Genomic DNA, 6053 nt, shown 5'->3' on the forward strand with positions numbered 1-6053 from the left:
CTTTCTCCTTCTGCCTCTTTCTTCTCCTGCTCTTCTCATTCTTTCAAATTTTTTCTCAGCACTTGCTCCAAGATTCAGAGAACCATTAACTTCGCTCATGCATGCCTTCATACTATCCCCAGGGTCTACTCTGTCCCTCTACTCTCAAATATCCCATTATGTCCTTCTCAGGAAGGGGAGAGGGACTTCAGGCATTATTAGGCCTTTCCAAGATATGTACTTTTCTTTTTTTCTTTTTGAGACAGAGCCTCAAGCTGTCCCCCTGGGTAGAGTACCGTGGCATTACAGCTCACAGCAACCTCCAACTCCTGGGCCCAAGCGAGTCTCCTGCATCCACCTCCCAAGTAGCGGGGACCACAGGCGCCCGCCACAACGCCCGGCTATTTTTTGGTTGCAGCCGTCATTGTTGTTTGGCGGGTCCGGGCTGGGGATTCGAACCCATCGCCTTAGGTGTACGTGGCTGGCGCCTTAGCCGGTTGAGCTATAGGCGCCGAGCTGATATGTACATTTTTAAAGGAAAGATTCAGAGATGGCAAAGTTCACCCCAGAGTCTCTTCCCTTTGGTGGCCATCAGATACCTGTCACCAGCTGAATGTGACTGAGCATGAAGGGGTGAGAATAGAACTAGCTGGCACTCGAGAAACGGGACCCTAGTTCTGCCCCTTCTGCTAATTGTATGGCCTCGGCATCATTACTGCTTTTCTTGGGACCCCAGGACCAGCAGGGAAGTTGGCCTGGGTGGTCTGGAGCCTAGATCAGCTCTGGAATTTATAACTTATGAATCATGGTCTCTGCCCCTTTCACCACGGGCAAAGTCACCTCCTTGGCTCTCTTCCTACCAGGCCTGCTTGCTGCCATTGCCAAAGAGTCTTTGGGGATCCACCCAGTCCTTACTCCAGGCCCCAGAATTCCTACTTCCTTCACTGCTTTCCCCTTCTCAGTCCCTATTTGCTCAGGACCCTGCATTCTCCAGAGATCCCCTGTTAAGCCCCTTCATGCTGAGCTAAGAACACTGATAGTTGCTTCCTGCTAACCACCTCTACCAAATTTGCACTGGAAGTTTCTGAGAGGAGCAGCTGGCCACCTGAGGAAGTACTCTTCCAGGATGGACTAGCAGGCTGTGGTGAGTGGCAGGCAGGGAGCCTTCAGACATCCTGTGAGCCCTGTCACCTATAGCTCTGGGAGTTTTCTCCTGGTCCCTCAGGGTGTAGAGACTTACATTTACTGCTGTTTCTGCTTAGATAATTTTAGCCTTAAGAAATTTTTTAGAAGTTTGTCTTATCCCTTATCCAAAAAAGGATTGCTCCTTTCTGTGGGAAGAAATTATTTGCAGGCTGCCTGTGCAGCCCCCGCCTATAATTCTCTCTCTCTGGGAGGCTGAGGCAGGAGGATTGCTTGAGCTGAAGAGTTGGAAACCAGCCTGAGCAAGAGTGAGATCCCGTCTCTACTAAAAATAGAAAAACTAGCTGGGCATCATGGCGGGCGCCTGTAGTTCAAGCTACTCAGGAGGCTGAGGCAAGAGGATCGCTTAAACCCAGGAGTTTGAGGTTGCTGTAAGCTGTGATGCCGCCATGGCACTCCACCCAGGGTGAAAGAATGAGACTGTCTCAAAACTGATAAAAAGTAACTATATCTAAATTTCAGGGGCTGCTAGGACAGTAGTCACCCCTAATTCCTCTGTTTTGGGTCCATCTTTTTTTCATCAATGGGTGAAGGGATGGTACTTTTTCCCTTTTGGCTAGAAATTTGCTGAAATCAGGCACTCTGTCTCCTCCCACCTCAGAGTCCTGTCCAACACCAGCAGAAATGTCCCCTCTTCCTGCAGGAATTCCAGAGCAGAGACAGGTAGAATATGCCCTGGCTGAGCTGTACCTTCTGTAGCCGAGCTGTTCCTTGCAGGGTTTTAGGCTCCCACCCAGCCTCCCTGTACCAGCAGCCAGGCTCCAAACTTACTTGATCACTACTGCCTCCAAGAGCTGGAGGCAGACAAAGGCCACCACCATCCACTTCATCATGCTGACTCCTACCCGGCTGCAGGGGAAACGCCACTCCAAGTTCTGCAATCTCAGAGTGAAGGCTGAGCGCGCGTTCCTCTTTTATACCCTGAGGACCTAGCTGAGTCTCTGCCTCCTTGCCCGTAGGGTAAGCATGTCCCCAGTCCAGTGTATACCCTATGCTTCATATTTCAATTGTTTCTGTGGGGTTTTTTTTCCTCTTGAAGTGAAATAACAGATTTTTCATCTTATTGACTTTTTAATATAAGCAGTAGGGACCAGGAGGTGCAAGTGATCAGAGAAGAAAATTGCCAAAAGATGAAGTGGCAAAGATTACTTCTTTTTTATTGTTGTTGTTGTTTGTTTTTGTTGTTGTTGTTTGTTTGTTTGTTTTGAGACAGAATCTCACTGTGTCACCCTCAGTAGAGAGCAGTGGTATCATAGCTCACAGCGACTTCAGACTCTTGAGCTTAAGTGATTCTCTTGCCTCAGCCTCCCAAGTAGCTGGGACTACAGGCACCTGCCGCAGTGCTTAGCTTTTTTTTTTTTTTTTTCATTGAAATTGTCATTGTTGTTTAGTAGGCCCGGGCTGGGCTTGAACCTGCCAGCTTGAGTGTATGTGGCCGGCACCCTACCCACTGAGCTACAGGTGCCGCCCTTCTTTGGGGCTTTTTGAGACAGTCTCACTCTATTGCCCAGGCTAGAGTGCTATCAGCCTAGCATCAGCCTAGCTCATAGCAACCTCAAACTCCTGAGCTCCCCCAGTCCTCCTGCCTCAGCTTCCTGAGTTGCTGGGACGATAGGCAGCTGCCACCACACCTGGCTAATTTTTCTATTTTTATTTTTATTTTTTACTTTTGAGACAGAGCCTCAAGCTATGCCCCTGGGTAGAGTGCCGTGGCATCACAGCTCACAGCAACCTCCAACTCCTGGGCTCAAGCAAGTCTCCTGCCTCCGCCTCCCAGGTAGCTGGAACCACAGGCGCCTGCCGTAACGCCTGGCTATTTTTTGGTTGCAGCCACCATTGTTGTTTGGTGGGCCTGGGCTGGATTCAAACCCACCACCTTAGGTGTATGTGTCTGGCACCTTAGCTGCTTGAGCCACAGGCACCGAGCCTAATTTTTCTATTTTTAGTAGTGTTGGGGTCAGGCTGGTCTCAAACTCCTGAGCTCAAGCGATCCTCCTGCCTTGGCCTCCTAGAGTGCTAGGATTATAGGCATGATCACTCTGTCTAACTGAAGATTTCTCCTTGTCCAGAAACCAGAGGCATGGTGTGGGCATTTGGGGACGAAGGCCAGAAAAAGATAAACCAGAGTGAGGGGCATGGAATCTGTAAGCAGGGTTTCTCAGCCTCAGCACTATTGACATTTTAGAACAAATAATTCTTTCTTACGGGTCCTGTCCTGTGCACTGTAAAATGTTTAGCAGCATCCCTGGCTTCTACCGACTCAATGCCAACAGTAGTCCCCCCGTTGTTAAAACCAAAATATCTCCAGGCATTGCCACGTGTCCCCTGGGGAGCAAAATTGCTGAGAACTGCTGTTCTCTAGGTGATTAGATTGCAGGCCCACTCAAGTCCTGATTCTCAGCACCCTCAAACCCTGGCTGACGTAGGGCTTAGTAGCTAGTATAATCATTATGAAAATACTGGTAAGGAGGCTATGCTGATGGTGGTGATAACAGCAATGTCCACCCATTACCCTCTTCCAAGCCTTGTCTGACCCCCAAGCCTCACATACAATGTTGCTCTATCCCTCATCTCCAGCTCCCACCCCACCTCATCTGTCCCACTCCTCCAAGCCCACTTCCCATCTACATGCTTCCCATTGCCCAAAGAGACCTAGAGCTGGCCCAGTGTTTGCTCCCCTGGCCCAAGCAGGGAAGTTCTCCATTTTGGGATGAGTGGAAAAAGTTCCCATGCAAACACCTTCTCTACTACCTAGTATCCTATATTCAGGGTTCTAAGAAGATATGTCAAGTCCTCAGGCCCCAGGCAGAAAGCCAGGACCAGATAGGTTGAACACTGATAACATCCAGCCATTGCGGGATTTTCCACTCTGGCCACGGCTACCCACTGCCCAGCCAGAGCCCTGGAGCCGCTCCTATGATGGGAAAGGGGAGAGAGGAACTAGAAGTCTGCTGCCAGGCCTGGCAGAGAGAGGAAGGTCCTGGCCTGTGTGTCCCTCTAGGCCAACTCAGCTTCCATTCCTTTGTGCAAGTCTCCAGAGATACACTGGACCCTGGGGTGGAAGGTAAAGTGGGAATGCCTTCATTGGGGTGCTGATCCCTAGATTTGGAACAGCAGACAAAAGAAAGTTATAGGACCCTTGGAATCTTGCTAAATCCTATGAATATAGCAGAGTCCATGGGATCTTGTAAGTCTTGTGAAGTCTACCAGGCTTGCCAGTGTGGGCCTTCAGGGAGCCTTTCTTTATCTGGTAGGACCCTGGGAATCTAGAGACTGCCAGGCTAATTTTCCAAAGCCCCAGTTTCACCACATCCTCGGAGCATCCCTGGCCAGCTGCAAGGACAACCCTGCTTGGCTGCCAGGCCCTGGAGGTCTGCAGCCCCTGACTATCCAACCTGATTTTCTGTCAGCTCAGTCAGTCTCCTCAGAGTCCCTGGCATCCTAAGTCCCCTCCTGTCCCCAGTCCCTCTCACTCCTAGATCTGGAAAGCCCACTTTTCTCCCTTCTCCATGTCAATTTCTGGCCTCCTTCCAGGCCTCTCCTCATGTAGCCAGGGATGGGCAGAGCCTGAGGACACCTTGGAAATCATCCCAGGCCACCTTCTGCAAAGGACAAAGGCCACAGGACACCTGGCCACCTGGTTCCTGCTCAGGTTCATCTTCTACCCCTGACTGCTTCACCCCAGCTGGTGTCCTCCTCTTACTGGATCTTACACTGTCTGGGATTGCCTTCCAGTTGTTTCCTGGGGATCTGTTACTTTTCTCCGTAAACTAGAAGCTCCTAGAGAGAGCTTCAGAGACTGAGGCTTCTGCATCCCAGTGCCAGGCCTGGAGCTCAGGAAATCCTGAACAGCAGTGGAGCTCATGGAATTATTCTCAGTGGGGTGTAGTTATATCTCCCACACCCCATAATCCCAGTGCTCAGATTTCCACCCCACACCTCAGAGGGCTCTTGTCAAAATCCAGGGCTTGAAATGCCCTCGGGGTGACGGTCTCCAGGAAGGGGGCATTTTCTTATCACTTTCTAGTCTCCTTTCCTCTAAGCCTCCCCTGCTTCAAAACTTATCAAAGGGGCTGGGAGTGGTGGCTCACACCTGTAATCTTAGCACTCTGGGAAGCCGAGGCGGGTGAATTGTTTGGGCTCAGGAATTTGAGATCAGCCTGAGCAAGAGCAAGACCCTGTCTCTACTAAAAATAGGACAACAAGCCAGGCATTGTGGTGCATGCCTGTAGTTGCAGCTACTAAGGAGGCTGAAAAAAGAGGATCTCTTGAGCGCCAAAATTGGAGGTTGCTGTGAGCTACAACTCTCGGGCACTCTACCCAGGGCCACAGAGTAAGAGTCTGTATCAAAAAACCAAAGAAACTTGAAACTATAATAATTAGCACCCTTCTGAATCACCTTCCAGCTCACTTAGATTTTGTTGTTGTTTTCAATCTTGCTCTCTTGCCCTGGGTAGAGTGTGGCATCATCATAGCTCACTACAATCCCTTGGTTGCAAACTCCTGGGCTCAAGCGATCCTCCTGCCTCAGCCTCTCAAATAACTGGGACTATGGGCGATGGCCACAACACCCAGCTAATTTTTCTATTTTTTAGTAGAGACAGGGTCTCACTGTTGCTCAAGCTCATCTGGAATGAGACTCACCTCAGCAATCCTGCCTCTGGGAGAATGCTAGGATTACAGGCATGAGCCATCGCCCCCAGCCACACTTAGATTTTAACGTACCTGTGATCAGTGTGTAAATTCAACTTCTGTCTTTCTCACTTTGGATTACTCACATTTTTATGCATTGTGACAGGCCACATTCTTATCACTTTCAATGGCCTTACATTGCTCTCTTATCTTGATCGCTAGGATAACTTGGCTCTACT

The 6053-nt window shown here is 49.8% G+C and overlaps 1 protein-coding gene across 1 annotated transcript in view; it reads right to left on the reverse strand.

The window, feature by feature from the left end:
- PGC (progastricsin) overlaps positions 1-2012 on the reverse strand; it is a 9405-nt gene extending 7393 nt beyond the window's left edge. The window contains exon 1 of the mRNA XM_023512820.1: positions 1962-2012. Coding sequence (XP_023368588.1) covers positions 1962-2012 — 51 coding nt within the window. The remainder of the gene's footprint in view (positions 1-1961) is intronic.
- Positions 2013-6053: the final 4041 nt, after the last annotated feature.

Source organism: Otolemur garnettii, unplaced genomic scaffold, assembly GCF_000181295.1.
Source record: "Otolemur garnettii isolate 467f Iridium unplaced genomic scaffold, OtoGar3 scaffold00031, whole genome shotgun sequence".
Classification (NCBI taxonomy): domain Eukaryota; kingdom Metazoa; phylum Chordata; class Mammalia; order Primates; family Galagidae; genus Otolemur; species Otolemur garnettii.